Source organism: Chrysemys picta, chromosome 19, assembly GCF_011386835.1.
Source record: "Chrysemys picta bellii isolate R12L10 chromosome 19, ASM1138683v2, whole genome shotgun sequence".
NCBI lineage: Eukaryota > Metazoa > Chordata > Testudines > Emydidae > Chrysemys > Chrysemys picta.
Window position 1 is genome coordinate 4,357,282 of NC_088809.1, and position 17,990 is coordinate 4,375,271.

The window sequence follows — 17,990 nt, forward strand, 5'->3', positions numbered from 1 at the left end:
GTTGAGCCACCCACAACTCCAGGTTAAATCAGTGGGAGGAGTAGATCCTCGGTACCAGTGAAAAACCAGCAGAAATAATGATTCCGCTGCAACAAGTATATAGAATAATCCATCTAAAGACCAGTCCTGGGTCTTGGTGAGTCCTCTGAGCCATGTTCCTCCCCCCTCCCCTCCTCCTTCTCTCTCTGCAGGCAGTGTTCAGAGAACAATGGGGAGCCAGACAAGTGTTCTGGGTAATGAGAAGCAAAAGAGCATGATGCTATGTGTTTTGATCAGTCATGCTAGGAGAACATTCCTTATTTACTCTGGTGTGTCTAGAGAACATGCTCAGATCTGTCCTGATGGAAAGCCTTGATCGAACGCTGCTTTATTCCAGCCTGTCATCATCAATACTAAAGGAGCTAAAGCTCCAAAGATAAGGGACTGATGGGCCTCTCCACCCAATGGAAAATACAACTGCCAGCAAAGCAGGCTTCTCTGTCCCACCAGGAAGGACTGAATCCCAGGTCTGTAGGGCGTTATGCTCTTCTGGGCTCAAGAGTTGGTCACTGCATCTCGGTGTTCCGTGAAGTCAATGGAATTACACCGGGGTGAAGTTAGTCCCCTGTGTCTAACAAAACTTGCCCCCTTAGATCTCTTATTCTGAGTGTGAGTATAAAAGGCCTGGGAAGCGAGATCCAATAGGCAGCTGCTGCGTGTATCCTCAATCTGCATCTCCCTGGTTGACCCAGCAGCCGGCATAGGGGAAATGTGGGTGAACTCCACTAATCCACCAGACGCCAGCGCTGTGCCTTTAAACCTGTCGCAGCCCAAGGGTTGGCTCTAAAACAGGATGTTTTTCTGCTGAGAACAATTGTCATGTGAGCTGCAAAAGGACATGGCCAGCTTTTAGAAGCAAGGGAGCAGCTCTAGTCTCTGCAGCAGTGTCAAGTTCAGTAGTTTAAAGCAACAGTGATGCAAGCTGCCCTGGTCTGTGTATTTACACAGAACTCCTGTGAATGCAGAAAGGGAAGTGACACTGGTTTGGATTTTAGGGGGAACCAGCTAAGGTGGTTTTCTCCCTTTGCTACAATGTGCATGCTTGTTACTTCGCTTGGTCTGCACAAGGCCTGAAGGTGAGAGTGCAGTTGCTTTTAGACTTCCCCGAATGTATGACAAACACTTAAGGAGTAATGACATTACTGACTTCTTCAGGCATCCCAGTCTGAAATCAATTGGCCACCACAAAGTGGAATAATAAATCTCAGATTTAGTTTCTAATTCTCATCCCTCAATACTTTAAATGTTCACTTTAAATTCTTAAATTTTATTGCACCAGTCAGTTTCACACTTGGGCATAAAGAGGCAGGCTGAGGTTTTCAAAGCCATCTAGGGAATTTGGACACCCCATTCTCACTTGTGTCTAAACCCCCTAGGCAGCTGCGGAAATCTCATGCTGGATTTGGAAGACCCAGTTGCTGCAGCATAGTCCCGGATCAAAGCTGGCATGCGGGCCCTCATTGAGCAAAGCATTCTGTGAAGCATGTGACTCCAGTGGGACTTAAACCTGTGCTCTAAGTGCTTTGCTGAATCTGGACCAGAATGTTTAGATTTGGAGCCAGTGGTCTACAACAAAGCAATTCCTGGGGAGTTCTCTGGCTTGTCTGAGAGGGCTTCTTGGCTTTAGTTACCACCTTTTGGCTACGTGGGCACCGGTTCTGTTCAGGGCCCTTCCTGCAGCTGTGGCCAGATAGATCAGGCCCAGGTCTGATACCCTTGATCTGAATAGAATAAGACAATGGTTTTGTCTCTGGCTCAATAGCATTGTTTTGGACCAGAGCATGCATACAAAATAGCATCAGCCAATAAACATCTGCTGCAGCATCTGCTGACAAGGGCATGTGATGCCCTTCATAACATCACCATGGGATTGTGGCAAAACAGCTGTTTCTGAGACTGATTCCAGCCATGATGTGTTGAAGTGGCATTGGCGTTATTTTCTGGAAAACGTAGGAGATGGTTTATCTAGGGAGGTGGTAGAATCTCCTTCCTTAGAGGTTTTTAAGGTCAGGCTTGATAAAGCCCTGGCTGGGATGATTTAGTTGGGAATTGGCCCTGCTTTGAGCAGGGGGTTGGACTAGATGACCTCCTGAGGTCCCTTCCAACCCTGATATTCTATGATTCAAATCAGTCTTGACTATTCTAGACTTCTGTCTGGCTTGGATGGCTTTGCAATACATTGGGGCTATGGGAGCCGAATCCATGTATCTCACATGTGGGGGCAGTCTGGAGCCCTCAGTATTAGCCTAAAAATATGTGTATGTTTCTGTAGCACCTTGAACTGATCAGACTTAACACCAGTGGGAATCAGAGGACTGGGCTGTGTTATCTTTCAGGTTTGTACAAACATAGGGAGTGCATGTGGTGTGTCTGGAAAGCTGTTTAAAGTGTGTGTGTGTGAGAGAGAGCATGCGCACGATACCTCTGGGTGTTTGCAATCCTTTAAAGATGTGTCCTAATCTTGGAAAATGTCTCCACTCTTCAAAGCCAGGGGCTCTATAACCCTGATTTAAAATTGCAACTTCTGTTTGTTACCCCCACTCCAGGGATTCTTGGTGTAGAAGGTTTGACCGCCCCCTTTGCGTGAGCAGGCCAAGTATCAAAAGTATACAGGACCTGCTTGCCAGGCCCTCCAAGGTCATTAAGAGCTGTAAAAGAAATGCAAGTGTTACGAAACAACCAGGGTAAGCTGACCATGCGGGGAAAGTGCCCAGTGATCTGAACTTTAAGATTAGAGTGCTCATCTTTGTCCTGTCTCATAGACTCTAAGGTCAGAAGGGACCATTATGATCATCTAGTCGTCTCAGATACCAGGATTTCATCTAGTAAATATCACCTTATTTTTTTTAACTGGGTCATCTTTTTGATTAGTGTAATGTAATGAATAAAATTGCACAGCATTTCTCTCTGTCTTCCCTTCCTGGCTGGACTTCCTGAGGTCCGATCTCGCAACTGAATAATTGTTGCAGTATCTCTCCCACAGCTGGTTATGCCGTGGGATCAGACACAGCTGAGTGTTATGCTGTGTTGTTCTAGCCTTCAGCCTGCTGCCCCACTCACTGAGCTTTTCCTAAACGCGTCCTTTCTCCAGCACCAGCAGAAATCCATTCTTTTCATCCCTTGTTGTTCCTACACTTCTACTGCTGGGTAACGAGTCCTAGCTCAGCTCTGGCCAGGAGTCAGGGGGGCAAGGAGGAGAGAATCCATTGGTGGACTTGAGTCCTTATTGTTTAGGTTCACAAAGCTCAAGGAGAGTTTGGAACAAAATAACTGTTCTGTCGCGTGGCTGGTATTCCTGTGCCTCGAGGTGGGAGTGCTGTGAAGTGCATGAAATTCTCAGCCAGTGCTGCACTGGTGAGCTCAGCGCAGGGGAGCGATCTGTTTGCTCAAGCTGTGTGCTTTCCTGTGGAAAAGGGCCAAGGCCATGCTGCTTGTTGCGCATCTGTGCCTTGCATGGAAACAGCAAGCTGTGTGTGTCAACAGCAGAAAGTGAGCGTAGGCTCAGCCAACTGAACAGCAGCGTGTCGGGGTAAGTGCGCTATTTATGGAGACGGGAACGTGTGTTTTCTTGGGTTTACTGCACTTTTTGTCGGTGACGTGTCTTGATTGGTATTAACAAATGTCAGATGAGTATTTGCCCATGGTTCACACCTTTAAATAGCCAGGTTATCTCTGCTCAGCAGGTACAGTTTTAATGCTAGGAAATGTCACCACCAGGGCAGGTAAATATTGATATGTGTGAATCTATATAGTTAATATTGGTGCTTATGCAACAGCTGCTTTGCTGGAGAGACCTGACGTCTGCCAAAGCTTTTTCTGCTATTCAGTCCCTCTGTGCTTTCGGCTGAAGTGGCACAAGGTTGCTTAGCTGCAAAGAGGCCTCCAGAAGTGCGATGAAGTGGAGACCCTCGCTGCCTGTGGTGGTGGCGGCACATTGTGGTCTGCGTATGGTCTTATTGTAACTGAACAGCAGGAGCCGCTGGCATGGTCACACTGGTATAGGACAGGGGCAATAGAAGTTCTGTTGACAGATGCTATCTCTCAGACAGTGTAAACAAGATGATTTCCCTTGGTCGGGGGTGGTTAATATAATCTTAGATAATTAACATGGGGAGAGTTTTGTGGAACCAATATTCGTAGCACTGTTTATGCTGATGGTTTAATTTTTGCATCTCAGGACAGTGGAAATCATCAACGTCTGTTTGATTTTTCTTTGTAGACATTTTGACTGTCAGCTTGGCAGGGCTGCAGTCCTAGCATGGCAAACCCTCTAGGGCATTTTTGTTCAAAATGAACTGGATTAAAAGAAAACGTCATGGTACTAGCATCAGTGGGGTCTTCTTAGTTTTTATAAAATCAAAACTTCAAGCCACATCTTAAGATGGAGGGTGTCTATTGAAGGGTTGGGTTTTTGAAGTGGAGACCTCTAATGTTTTTATTGCCAGGTACAACTGGGAATCTCACAGTGACACACACAATTTGTGGTTGGGGAGACTAGCACATGGCGGGTGAAATCTTGGCCCCATTGCAGGCAGTGGTAAAACTCCCAGTGTGCTTTTCACTTCTCATCCCAGTGTAGCTGAGGTAACTGGTGTGTTGGCGATGTGATTGCTTGTTAATGCAATTATTCCCCAAAGGGGAAGCAACCTGTAATACAGCTAGCAATTGCTTGAAGTGCTACCGCATTTTGTATCTTATTGAAGGTCATGTGCTTTGCACCATCCTGTATTAATCTAGGCAATTAATCTAGGCAGTTAACTTGCATGCACATGAGTTCAACCGGAGTGAATCTGACTCCTGAGTTGCCGTCTGTTTAGAAGCCTGTGGCATTATTGCAGAGCGAAAGTGGCTTGATGCTCCTTGAGCTCTGCCCAGGTTGTACAGGCGGCCTGGCTACAAAGCTTCTAGTTTCTAGGCTGCTCAGAGCACTGAGGTAATCCACAGGGGTGCCTTGCAGTTCTTCAATGTGCAGCATAAGTTGTACTTTGTCCCATTGCTTACCTAGAAGACAGAGTAGAAATTCTACAATTGATACAAAGAGGAAAATGTCTACTGGATGTGGGCACTTACTTGAGATCTTTCTCAAACAGCTGGTGATTTGGGTGGATTTTTACTGTAGCCAAACTGGCTTGGTTCTCCTAGCCCTGGTCCTTCCTTGCTAGCATCTAGCTGGAGATAGGCAAGTCTGACTATCCCGCTGGAGACCGTGTGTTGGGGAATGGAGATAGAGACGGTCACAGCTTCTTGCTCAGACATGTTTTGACCATAGGAAGGGCATATGTTCCTGGCTGGGTGAGATGAACTATGAGACAAGTGATAATGCAGTAATGACATGAAACATCTGACATTGCTCCAGCTCGTTACCTTTGGGGTCTCTCTTTCCCATGCCATTCTACAGGGTGATGTGTAGCCTGCTGAGCTTGCTCTGAGTCACCCCATGAATTGTCTAGGTAGGGTGAGCAAGTGTGACTCCGTGCTTCTTCCTGTCCTTCTGCAGCCATTATGCTGCCTCTCATGTGGCATTGCTCTGTAGGAGGAAAAGACAATATCCTCCCAGCTGCTGAACCAGGGACGATAAACCTGAAAGCTGTAGGTGTTGGCCAGTGGAAATGAGCAGGACTTCCCTGCTTGCATGCATCATTGTGAGTCTTCCCAGGCACTGACGGTAGATGTACCCTCTGTGCCCACCTCTGAAAATTCTGACCCTGCAGACTACTTTGGCTTCTCTATAGGCCTAGATGTCTGTCTGTCCGTCCCTCTCATACAGGGCCTGTCTAGGCTAGGCGTAAGAAGCAGGCTGATCCCAATGCAGAGGGAAATATTGTCTCCCCACTTAAGCAATGGACATTCCACAATCTCTAGTGAAAGTTCCCAAGGATAGCCTCCCTGCTTCCCTGGTGCATGGTGCCTTCGGCTGTGCTCTGCACGGAGTATCGCTAGGAATGCGTGTCGTGTTTACTTTGGTTTAGCACTTAGGGCAGTCTGCGGCTTTTCTGCCAGCCCTACTGGGATGCGAAGGTGAATTCCCCGTCACACACTGGCACCCAAAGCTGAGCATAAATGCTGAACCCAGAACTTGCTGCTATCAAGCAGCTAGCACAAGGAGCCCGCTCAGGTGCTACTGTTTCGCAGTTCAACCTCGACTGTTGATATGCATAGCAGTGAAGACCCTGCCTTCCAGAGTGCTGGGTGTGCTCTGCAGCATGCTTGGTCTTTGAGCAGATTCCACACCTGTGCAGTTCTTCCAGGGATCGCACCCCGGAATGCGCTCGCCCCAAGATTTATATCTCGCTTTAAAACCCCTTTAGGGTTTAGAAGTTTACAGCAAATGACTGCAAACACTCTTCCCAGAGTCCATGTTCCCAGTGAGAATGTGGACCCATGAGGCAGGACTCCTGATTGATCAGTTCCCCTCTCTCTGCCTCAGCTTACGTGTCAGTAAAATGGGGTGATGATATTCACCTACTTTACCAGGTGGGGGGAGTTGTGAAGCCTAATATTTGCACAGAGCTTTGAGCTCACCTGCTGGGAAGTGCCACTGTATGTTCACTATATACTGTCCAAATAACACACCACCCCGTGTGTCCCTGCAGCAGCTGGGATCAAGCTAACCGTCCCCAGATGCAAACATCTGCACACGCATTCTCAGTGGAAGCTCCTTGATTCTGCTGGTCTGATAGAGCTGGAGTGTATTGTATTGAAGATGTAGTGCAAAGTGGAGAGGAACCAGAGGGAGTCAGAGAGTGATTTTTTTTTTGTTTGAACACTGTTTATAAAAAACAGTGCATTAAATGAAGCATGTGCTCCCTGAGCTACTGGCATCAGGCATATTTTGTAAATTAAAAAATAAATGGACCCATAACTCTTAAGTGCCAAGTGGTTTTAGCCTCAGCAGGAACTGCAAAAACCTACCGGCACTTTTACAGCATTTTGTTGGGGATCCAGGAGACCAAACAGCTACGCGCCCTCACTCTGAAACTGCTGCTTGGGGAATGCCTTGTGCCATCTGGCTGAGAGCACTTGGATGAGAGACAAGCTTGGTGAAAAGACTTGGGAGCTTTTATTGACTGTAGACAAGAGTCTTTCAATGTTTTTCTTTCTTGTCCCTGCTGGAATCAAAACTATACAGATTAAGCCAGGAAGGACGTAGAGCCAGCAGCTGTTCACATTTCCTCCCCTCTCATTGATTACCCTGGTGTTCCTGAAGGGTTAGAAAACCAGTTCAAGCTTAAATCACTTTTTAGGAAAGAATTTGTCTGTACTCTGCCCTGGGCCGAAGTAACAAGGGTTTGCAATATGATAAGCAAGCCCCTGTGTATAAAATCCTCAGCATCCACAAAGCACAGGCTTCCGATGAGAGCTGTAGGTAAAAGCAAGTAAATTACAGCTAGAGAAAGCTATTTAGTGCAACATGTTCACCTGTTAGCCAACCTGCCATCTTAATGAAATACATTTCCTTATGTAGATCAATGTAAAGCCTCAATTGTTTTTTTGCCCAGAACATCTACAGGTCTATAGCAGCTGTTGAAGACAAATAATTTCCTCCCCTGGAGCAGCAGATAGAGACTAGATTGAAATAGTATTGTCTCTGTGTGGGTGCATTGGTCTGGAATTAAACCGTGATCCCTGATGCTGGACTGATCCGCAGTTCATTGCTGGCTATTCCATTGGAAGGCTGTAATGGGTACACAGAGATGGTCTGGCATGTACAGGGGATGTGTCTAAAGCAATCACATGCTGGTGTTTTGAGCAGCAGCCAAGGTTCATTTTGTGGAAGGACAAAGAGGCCACGATTCTTGCAGTACGGATCAGTGTGGCAAGAAAGTTTGGCCTAGATGGTTTTCTGGCATCATGCTTTTAGGACCATCAAAATGCAACTTACAATTGTGCAGAATCTGTCACCAGCCCTTTGCTGGCTTGGGGCAGTAAGAGTCCAGGCACAAGAACGGAACGCATGTCTCCTGCATGGCAGGGCAGAGCACTAGCTCCCTGGGCCTGCCCATTCCCAGCTCCGGGTCCCAGCTCTCCAATGCGCTGCTCCGAGGAGTGTGTTTCTCCTGAGACCTTGAGTCTTGCTGTGCAAAGGTACGTGAGCGCTGCCCTTGGTTAGTGCCCTGATGTGTTCAGCCCACGAGCCAAGCTCTGCCCTCGGATCTGAATGCTGGAGCTCGGCTCCCATGGTCTGCCGTCTGCTGCTGGGAGCAGCACATGGAGCTGGGCTCTGAGCGGAGCCCTGGGCTGGTGGCTTTGTTCACTCTAGGCAGGTGTTGGTCAATGACTGACTTAGTGTTTGGTGCTGTTTCTTTTTCTTACAGGTGTGATTTCCTCCGGGCCGTCTCTGCAGTCTTCTGCCATGGCTGATACTATCTTTGGTAACGGCAGCGATCAGTGGGTGTGTCCCAATGACCGGCAGCTGGCGCTGAGAGCCAAGTGAGTGCTTCCTACTGTTTCCCCTCTCTCTGCTACCAGCAGGGGCCGCAGAGCGTGATCTCTTACAGCGTTTACTGTTGCCCTCCAGGCTGATTCTCAGGCTGTGGGTCTGGGGCAGAAGGGGCGGTGCTAGTTGCCTGTGAGGCAGGGCCCCCTGGATCTCAGAGCATCTGAACTGCAAAGACAAAGCCTGTAAGAGGGGAGGAAAGATTTCCCAGTAGTTAGAGCAGTGGTCTGGGGCTTGGGTTCAATTCCTGGCTCTCCCACAAGCTTCCTGTCTTTTCCGAGGCAAGCGAGAGGGGTGCTGTAAGGATCCATACATTCAAGGCTGTCAGGCACTCAGATGCTATGGTGCATAGATAGGCCAAAACCCAGTTTATTATTGGCCATGCGAGAGGAACCCAGTGGAAACCCCCCACAATCCATCCCTCCAAACTGGCTTCCCTTGCCAGGCCTGTGAGGTTTTTCCTTCACCAGACTGACTTGCACCCTGCCCAGGGCTGGTCCACACACAAACTGGAACTGTCTTGTGTTCTTCCCGTGCAAATCTGAGTGTGGGATTAGCACGTGAAAACCAGAGCTGTTCAGTGGACATCAGACACTTCCATTCTGAACAACTGCTGCCCACTGACACACTTGCAGCCAAGTAGCTAACGGGACGGATCAAAACCTGGTTAGTTACATTGATTCTGGTTTGTGGGCAGCCCAAGCTCTAGCTTTCATTCCACACCCTGGAGAGGGTTCCCAGCCTGCCCAGCTCGTGAAAGGGTCAGGCCCTGTCTCTTTACCTGGTCTAGAGACTAGGGGAGAGCTGGGTCTCTCCACACCCACAGCTGTGGCTGCTTTTCAGACCCGGCATGGGGCTTGGGCAGGAGTGGGAGAGGAGAGGTCTCTCCTGCTCCCCGTGAGACCTGAGCTTCCTCGGAGTTGTTGGCTTTGCCCCTGTGCTGAGGAGGGCACGTAATAACAACCTGCATCGCTCCTATCGCTCCTTCCTGCCTGAAGGGACTGAACGTGCTCTAAAACCTGAAACTGATCCACAAGCTGTGCAATGATCAGAGCGTCACTGCAGTGCAGCCACCCCTTGGGTGAAATGGGGCAGCTGCTTAGGCGGTAACATGCACTCCAATGGATAACTTAGAGAAGGCTGTACCCCACTGACGCTGCCAGGTGCGTTTAGACAGAATGGAACGGCCTGGATTGACTCCTGCTCTGGTGAAGTGTGCCAAGGTACTATTAACGACCACCGTGAGTTGTCCATCTCCCTCATAAGACAGCCTATAGCAGCAGGCCTGGGCCTTGGTGTGTTACTAAGTCAAAAAGGGCGCACCAGCTAGTGGCTTGCCTGCCCCACTGAGAGCAGTACCTATCTGCCCCAGCCAGTCTCCCATCCAAGTAATGACCTGACCTGACCCTGCTTAGCTTGTGAAGTCTGCCAGGACCTACAGTGCAGGGTTTTTCTCAAAGCCGCTGCACTGCTCCAGGTGTTATAGTCACAATGCAGCTGCCTTGCTGGAGACCAACTATGTCATTTGGCTTCCCTGAGGACAGCCACAGGAATCGCTGCTTGGATGCCTCTTGAGGTGCAGCCCTGTGTTCGGATGCTGTCTGGAGTTTCCTTCCTGTGCAATAGCTTGCAACCCCCACCCTCCTTTGAGTTCCCACCACCAACCCTATATTTAATAAGCAAAGTTGGTGGATGCAAAAGCCAGTCCTAGCAGCGCCCCATCTATAATTCATGGCCTCCCCCAGCTGACGCCTGCTCTTTTGTTTGGAGGCACATGTCATTTGATCTTGTTTTCTCCCTCAAGTCAGATTGCTGGTGGGGAGGGGACTGGGATAAGTCAGTGGCTTGAATTGTATTTGTTCTAGCTGCTTTCCTCTGGCAGCAGCCTGTGCCCTGTTGCCCCCAGTCCTGCTCCCAGCTGAACCTCCTGGGTCAGCGTCAAAGGGCTTAAAAACGTAACAGCGCCCAGCTAGACAGGACCGTGGCTGTAAGCGTTGTATGGGCAGGACAGAGCCTCCTGCAGTCACTGCTGTGGAGCTCCCCTTTAGGCTCGGCTATCTGGCACTGAGCGGCATGTTATCATGGTGCTCTGTGCTGCTCGAGCATATCTAAGGTCATTTAGTGGTCTCAGAACCCTTTACTAATGCTAGTGAGTTAGGCCTGTAAGCCTGTGAGATGTAGGAGAATTAAACCATTTGACAGAGAGGAGAAACGGGCATCCCCCAGGTCACCTCGCAGGTCAGTGGCTGAGCTGGGGATGAACTCCCAGGCCTATGGTTCCAAAAGTGCCTAATAATGTTGGGTGCCCAGCATGAGATGCCTTAAAGGGGCCTGTCAGTGTGTGGGGGGAGGGACCCCTGCTTTAACCACTAGACGGTGCTTTCTTCTCCTGCTGACACCCCACCTGGGGTAATGACACCCAAGTGTAAAATGAAAACTAGGCCTGCTCAAAAGAAGGGGCATCCAAGGACGGGAGGAGTTAGGTCAGTGGCAGGAAATCGGTTCTCAGCCCTGTGGGGAAGGTGAAGTGTGGGACGTGAAACGGTCGTGTCGATAGATTTCTGCTTGGGACCCGGCATCTCCGCAGGCAAGTCGATGGCCGTGATTTTCTAGGCTCCCAGGTTCAGGACCTGGGGCGTGGCAGAGGATTTCTGTGCTGTTCCAGCCTTCAGTGTGACACTGCCCACCCTGCAGGCTCCAGACTGGCTGGTCGGTGCACACAAACCAGACTGACAAGCAGAGGAAAACGCAGGTGCTGAACCCAAAGGAGCTGGAGGTCATCCTGGAGGTCATCCGCAGGGCGGAGAAGCTGGACCTTGTTGAGCAGCAGCGAATCGGGTACGGTCGCCTCGCCCAGCTAGGGACTTGCTGTTTATTTCTCCCTGGAGGAGGACATAGGATCCATCCTAGGAAGGTGGCTCTCCGGTCCTGCTGTGCTCCAATCACCACGCAGGCTGCACATCAGTTCGGTCAGTGTCTCCCACACCCAGTCTGTCTAGCCCTGATTTGGGCTGGGCGAAAAGCAGGATGGGGGCTCTCTTCCTTCTCACTCCCATACTTGGAGATTGTCTAGACCAGGGGTTTGCTCTGACTACAGCCACTGTGGCAACACCTCGTGTAGCTGGGGGGTGAGCTCGTCCTGGCTATGGTAGCCACACCCGTGGCTCCTACCAAGGCCTTAGGAACTCGACTGAGCTGCGCAGTTGCCCAGAATGAGCTGCTGTCAGAATTCCTGGGTGACAGTCTCCGACTGCCCAGTAGTTCTCTGGGGTTGTTTGCTCAGAGCAGTGAGTGTGGAGTGTTCTGGCTGGCTGACTCCATGGGAAGGGTTTGTTAGCCGGAGTCATTAACTGACTGGCACCATCCTCGTCCATCGGTGCCTTCGCCACGCCATGTTTCGTTTGACTTTTGGCTGAGTTGAAGGACTGGTCTGGCAGACAGGACAGTGTTAACCCTGCGCCTGACTGTATCAAAGCAGGCAAGTCGCCCAGGGGGAAGCCACTGGGGGCTCGTTATTAAAGGGCGAGGAGAAAGGAAGACCCCTGGATCAGGCACAGCTTTTGCAAAATTCCCCCGATGCACCAAAACCTTTCCCTGGAAACTGACTTGCCTGGACCTCGGGGAGGGTGCTATTTAGCGCCAGCCGCGGTGGTTTGTGTCAGTGTGCTGTAAGACCCATCATATGTGAAAGCTACTGCACAAGCATCAGATGGTAACCGCTCCCTCTTGGCTGGTGAGCTAAGGTGGAAAGCCCTAGGTCCCTCTAAGCACCAGCCCCTGGCTTGTTAAAGCCCTCGCTGAAGTTCTTCTACTAACTCTTTAAAGTTCTGTTATGTGGAGGCCACAGATCACAGAATCATCCGCGATGGCTCCTTATGGCTCTGCTGTCTGTCCCAACCGCCTCACTATAGGGTCTGCGCCCCTTCCAAACAAACCTTGCTTTCCCATCGGTGCCTGGCTTGCTTTATGGGGCTCTGGTCCCAATGAGAACGTAGGTGGGTGAAAAATGGCCTTGCCTTTTCTCCCTTAGCGCACCCACATGCACGGCTGCTGCTGGTTTCTGGCGTTGATAAACTCCATTATTATTATTTTGCTCCTTGTATAAATAGAAGCACTGCTGGTGAGCTAGAGCCATAATCGTACAGAGCTAGGCCATCCACGTTCTGTAGTCACATTGGCAGCCCCTGCATTCCCACTCCAGCTGCTGTGGACGCCTCACATGCAGACTTTTGCTTTTTTGCATGGAAAGCAGCCTATTTATTCATGCGAAGTCTCGCTGGTGTTCCCCATCCCGCTTGGGGTCCTGTGGCCTCAGATTTGGGCTTCCCAGCTCGGAGCCAGGCATAGGTTGGTATCTCCAGAGCTCCCACCCCTGCACTGGCAGCCCATGGTAATGTCCTAGAACCTGAGCTGTTGCCAGTGGGGTATTACCCAGCTTCCTCTGCGCCCTTCATTTTGGGTTGGGTTGTTTTCCTGTAGGAGCCCCGCTTTCTGACATATGCATTTAAAGCCCATCTGCGTCCCAAAGGCAGGAAGCCTTTGCTCCGTGCTGCAAGCTGAAGGCCATACAACCCGTGTGATGCTGCCCCATTACCCACCCTTCGTTAGAATGCTGAAACATCCCCTGCAAGCACTGTGAACATAACTTCTTGCTCTGCACTCACTGGCCAAGCCAGGGATACAACATGGCTGCCCCCAGTCTGTTTATATTGTGTTACCTGAGTGGTGTTGTTCCCATTTTGCAGATGGGTAAACTGAGTCATGGGGATTAAGTGATTTGCTCAAAGCTTCACGAAGAGGTGTGGTGGGCATGGGCCAGGAACAGAACCCAGGTGTCCAGATCTAACCACTAGCCCGTGCTCCTCCCTGCAGAGTCTGCCTCACTGCAGTAATTCCAAAGGAATCTCCTCTAATCTCTGCTCCCCTACAGGCGCCTGGTGGAGCGGCTGGAAAACATGAGGAAGAACGTGATGGGGAATGGGCTGTCTCAGTGCTTACTCTGTGGCGAGCTGTTGGGGCTTCTGGGGACCACATCGGTCTTCTGTCAGGACTGCAAAAAGGTGAGCTTCCCGGCATCTTGTTTTCCTATAAATACCCAGGAGGCTAATGCATCTCAGGTTGATCTTGCGGGGGTGGGGATGGGGACTGGCTGGACAGCATTTAACTCTGGTGTGCTTTGTAATAAACCCCCAGAGTATCTGGTCCCTGCCCAGTCCTTAATATCACGTTAAATGTCTCATTCCCCCAAGATCCCAAAAAAGCTTTACAAGCCCTGTGTCTAGAACCCCAATGAACTGCAGCCACCTTTGGGGTGGAAGGCATCAGTCAGGCAAACAGTGGGCTTGCACAGTGAGGGGTGGGGGCAGCAATTATGCTCAATGAGGAACTCTCACAGGAAGCTCCATGCGCCTCATTATCGAGGTCTTGTCCAAACGTCCGCCCAGTAACCGCAAGGTGCTCAGTTTCTCTACCTCAGAGGTCTGAAGGTTCAAATCCACCCTTTTGGAACTAGTTATTTCAGGGCTAATGTGTAGTCCCCTAAGCCATCCCCCTGGCTAGTGCATGGTTAAACCTTGCTGCAAGGTTACAGCATGTTGCTGTCCCAGTGACATCCGTGCTATTTGAAATAGGTGGCGGGCTTCAGTTTGCAGGGTTTTTGCTGCAATGCAATGTTTCGATGGGAGACCACTGCTTGTCCAGACTCCAGCAACCAAGGGGTTAAGCCGGAGAGCTGCTGAGATGACGATCTCCAAGGCAACCACCACCTCCTCGGAGAGCCTCTGCTGGGATGTTGCTTTTTTCATACATTTGAAACCCATCATGCCCTGGGAGAAATCTCCCTTTTCCATAGTTCTGCCTCAGTGACATGTACAGGGAAGCATGAGCATAGGTGCAAGGCTTAGAGCAGGGTGGGGAGCAGCGTGTCTGTTCAGGGCCCAGCTCAGCCTTGCAAGGAGGCTGAAGGGAGCCGCCCACATTGGCAATATCCCCTCTGGGTAGCAGTGGCTGAAGTGAGGCCTGTGGGGCAGCTGGAGCTGCCTCATGGACCCCAGTCCCACCACCACAAGGGAGGTGGCCTCATGGAGCCCACAGCATGCAACCCAGCAGTCCTCTCCGATAAAGATGGAGTATTGCATGCTGGGACCTGTAGTCTCAATGGCTGTACCATCCCATTAAGCTGGCTGCTCAGATCACGGGGGAGAGCACTGGGTGGAGGGACAGTAATCTGTGTGGACCACGTATTTGTACGATGCTAACTGTGTCTGCAGTCTGTGGTATCTCGGGCTCTCGGTAGGCTGGAAAGACGGCCCTGCATCGGGCAGCATCTGGGCTCCTGCTGCTGTTGGGTTCTGTGGAGCGAGGGGCTCAGAGTTGTTATTCATGAAGGTCAATGCACATTTACCGCATGTCAGTGCTGAAATCCCTGGAGCCCTCTTCATGTTCACTTTAGTGTCGGCGGCAGAGCTCGCTAGGCAGCACCTGCGCTGGCTTGGGATGGAATAACTCGGAGCTCTGAGTGTGCTCTGCCACGCTGAGCAAACTTAGGGTGTGGCAGGGTGTTTGGGACTGTTACGAAGTGCCTGTGTCCCGGCTGGACGCTCGCCAAGCTGCTGTGCTTGGGACCCACCTGTGAGATCTGTGCGCTCTTGGTCTTCCTTTGGCCTGGGCAGGTTCCAACGCGGTCTCTCTGGTCCCGCTGGCGCACCCCAGGGCACAGACTCTTTGTTACCCCTTCACGGAAGTGGGACCTCACAGTCCAGCTGCCCGAGGCCCCAGGACCAGTGCAGACTCCCTAAGACACTCCGGTAGCTTAAGCTCACCCTGTTGCAGAGCTCCGGCCTTGTGGGTGCCCTGGGTTACTGTTCCTTTCTCTAGGGACATGTGATAATTGAAGCACAGGACATGCAGGCTTTGCAAAGGTTTCCAGCACAGTTACCCTTTTCTTTAGACAGCACACAAGCTATGCCAAGTTGTACCCACATGCCCTTCCCTGCTTCAGTTTCCTCACCACTCCTGAGCATCCTTTGGGATTCGATCAGAGCCCTCTAGGGTGTCCAGGATCCCCCTCCTGTACATGGCTTCTCCCCCAAATGTCCACCCTTGGATCACCTAACAAACAGGCTAGCTGTTGCTTAGTTACCAGCCCAGTTGGACAGAACTGATTTTCTTGTTTTGGCCATCTTCTTTAGCATACCCATTGTATTGCCCTGTTAGATCTAGGCCGAATGTCAGTAGTCCACTCACCCAATCCAGGTGCCACTGCTCTGCCTCCTTAGCACAAGGAGCATGAAACAAGAACTCAGTAAAGTCCTAAGACATAAGGAAGGATACAGAGAGTTAATAAAATCAAACTGGAATTCAGAAGGTATACGTAGACTGATTTCCCAACTGGTCGCAGCAGTGTTGGGGTGAGTGTGTGCAAATATGTGAACCACCAGGCCCAGATTATTTCTGAGAGATCCTCAACTCAGAATACAGGCGGAAGGAAGGAGAGAATCCCCCTAGAAGATGTAATGAAGGAGGCACCTGTACGGTGGACGTGGTCCCTGAGCTGAAGCACAGAGATGGGGCAAACTGGGTGGTCTGAGCAACTGCCCTTGGTGGAGCAGAGGGCAAAGGTCACTCGGGTAGCTTGGACACAAATCCTGCGACTCTCTCAGTTGTTCGTAGGGAGGTAAGGGCTGGTGCACAGGAGACTGGTCTTTATTTCCTTCATTTCAAGCGAGGAGAATTACAGGACATGCTGTGCTCCCCGCCCTCTTCCCCTGGAAATCCTGCTTTCAGCACATCCACAACCAGCTAGGTTAGAACCGCAGGGAAACATCCATTTACTGGAGCATTTTCTGGTCTCCCTTCCAGTGAATCCCACATGCTGAGGATGGGGCAGAGGGTGGCATGAACTGTCCCTCAGCTTCCCCCTCTGTGAAATAGGGTTAATAACATTACCTTCCCTGCAGGGCGCATGGGTGTGTTGGGAACCCTAAAGCACCTTGAGAGCCTTGCATGGTAGGCCTGTCCAAGGGCAAACTTATTTGTATTTTCCAGATGATGATTCCCTGTTAGCCAGGAATTCATGGGACACGGATTGGAGAAGGTCAGCTGGAATTCAGGGAAGAACTCTGCTATCTAGTGTCCGGGGTTCCCCTCCTGTACATAACTTCATGCTCCCTCCCGCCTTCCCTTAAGGAGAAATCTGTCATGTGTTCCATGTTTTGTGCAATAAGCAGTGACTTGTCAGGGGATTATGGACTTCTGAAGTTCATAATTTTCTTGCTAATGCTGCCATCTCATAGACTCACAGACTTTAAGGTCAGAAGGGACCATTATGATCATCTGGTCTGACCCCCTGCATGCTGCAGGCCACAAAACCCTTCCCTGGACTCTGCTGTTGAAGTCCCCAAATCCTGTGTTTTAGTGACTTCAATTGGCAGAGAACCCTCCTGCTAGTGATCCCTGCCCCATGCTGCGGAGGAAGGCGAAAAACCTCCAGGGCCTCAGCCAATCTACCCTGGAGGAAAATTCCTTCCCGACCCCAAATATGGCGATCAGTAAATCCCCGAGCATGTAGGCAAGAGTCTCCAGCCTGACCCTTGTTAGCCATTATACTATTTACCTGCCATCTCATTGGAATCCCAACACCCTCCACATGTAGTTCAATAACAGGAATTTTGGTAATGAATGCAACATAATGCATACGAAACAGAGCAATTAATACATCTTAAGTGAGTTGCCTCTGCAAAATGTAGAGGCTTCCAGCCCTTTGAATCCTGTGGGTTTTCTTGCTCCTACCTTCTGGTTTAGAATTTGAAGTTAAAATAATTTTTCCTTTTCAATATTAAAAAGATTGTTTATTATTTTAGAAATAAATACAACACAACAAGTGTGAAATCAGCGTAGCATTTAAATGCAGAGTCTACATGCAGCAATAACAGCAATTACACACAGTCTGATATTCCACTTACTGAGGATGTGTCAGTAATGACTATTGTAAATATATCATAAATATAAACGTGTAATAAATAGGTGAAGAAGAAAGAGTCTGGCATTTCAGCTAATGAATGACAGGTTTTGGGGGGCTTTTAAGTGTCTGCAAATCCACATCTCTATTTATGTGAGGCTTTCTTCAGAACCTGACAGTGAGGTTTTGGGGATAAGATTCCAGTTTTCCAGCAAGTCTGAGAAAAACAAAACAAAACAAAAAACCCGAACCTCCAGTGTGTTAAAATATGGAGTTAAAATTGAATAAAAGTTCTGCAAATCTCCACTAGGGGGAGCATGTGAATGCATTATTCCATGTGGCGTTTTAAACTTGCCAGTGTATTAAAGGCTGAGTTTGAATCAGTCTTCAGAGAGAGGAGGAGGTTGGGGTGCAGTGAAACGGGCAGCAGGTAATGACTGCACACTCTGCTGCTTGAATCTACTGGCCCTGTCAGTTTGTGCAGCAAGGCATTGAGTCCTGACAGCCCCATTCCAAGTGGGGACAGCCAGTTGCTGGTTATTTCACAGCAGAGGG

At 49.9% G+C, this 17,990-nt stretch overlaps 1 protein-coding gene across 26 annotated transcripts in view; it reads left to right on the plus strand.

Moving 5' to 3' along the window:
* The window catches only part of RPH3AL (rabphilin 3A like (without C2 domains)), a 105,953-nt gene that overhangs the window by 26,330 nt on the left and 61,633 nt on the right, over positions 1 to 17,990 (plus strand). For 17 of the 26 annotated variants that reach the window (XR_010593841.1, XM_065573233.1, XM_024105911.3 and 14 more), the window contains 3 exons: positions 8,355 to 8,469; positions 11,171 to 11,314; positions 13,407 to 13,536. Coding sequence is in view for 25 of the 26 variants with exons in the window: in XM_065573233.1 (XP_065429305.1) it covers positions 8,393 to 8,469; positions 11,171 to 11,314; positions 13,407 to 13,536 (351 nt within the window). In the remaining variant the exon portion in view is untranslated. Of the gene's footprint in view, positions 1 to 3,138; positions 3,569 to 8,354; positions 8,470 to 11,170; positions 11,315 to 13,406; positions 13,537 to 17,990 lie in introns of those variants that run through there. The other 9 variants (XM_065573229.1, XM_065573227.1, XM_065573228.1 and 6 more) reach the window with 5 other exon arrangements.